The 452-nt window shown below is 65.0% G+C and overlaps 1 protein-coding gene across 1 annotated transcript in view; it reads left to right on the top strand.

Annotated features, from left to right (window-relative positions):
* Window positions 1-51: 51 nt before the first annotated feature.
* PHLDA2 (pleckstrin homology like domain family A member 2) overlaps window positions 52-452 on the top strand; it is a 1,165-nt gene continuing 764 nt past the window's right edge. Inside the window, exon 1 of the mRNA XM_009288881.2 lies at window positions 52-444. Coding sequence (XP_009287156.1) covers window positions 85-444 — 360 coding nt within the window. The 5' untranslated portion in view covers window positions 52-84. The remainder of the gene's footprint in view (window positions 445-452) is intronic.

The following is a 452-nucleotide window of genomic DNA, read 5'->3' as shown; positions in this document are numbered from 1 at the left end:
AGCCGCCGCCGGAGCCACAGCCACAGCCACAGCCACAGCCACAGCCCGAGCCGGAGCCGGAGCCGGAGCCGCCGGGGAGGGAGGATGAAGATGCAAGCCGAGGTGATCCGCGAGGGCGAGCTGGAGAAGCGGAGCGACAGCCTTTTCCAGCTGTGGAAGAAGAAGCTGGTGGTGCTGACCAAGGACAGCCTCAGCCTCTTCCCCGACGGGCACAAGCGGGCCAAGGGCAAGGAGCTGGGCTTCGGCTCCATCCTCAAGGTGGACTGCGTGGAGCGCACGGGCAAGTACATCTACTTCACCATCGTCACCAAGGACCGCAAGGAGATTGACTTTCGGTGCCCGGACCAGAGCTGCTGGAACGCCTCCATCACCATGGCCCTCATCGACTTCCAGAACAAGCGGGCCATCCAGGACTTCAAGAGCCGCCAGGAGATGGAGCAGGCGGCGGGCGC

Source organism: Aptenodytes forsteri, unplaced genomic scaffold, assembly GCF_000699145.1.
Source record: "Aptenodytes forsteri isolate BGI_AS27 unplaced genomic scaffold, ASM69914v1 Scaffold8, whole genome shotgun sequence".
In the NCBI taxonomy this organism is placed as follows: domain Eukaryota; kingdom Metazoa; phylum Chordata; class Aves; order Sphenisciformes; family Spheniscidae; genus Aptenodytes; species Aptenodytes forsteri.
This window is presented reverse-complemented; position numbering and strand designations above follow the sequence as displayed.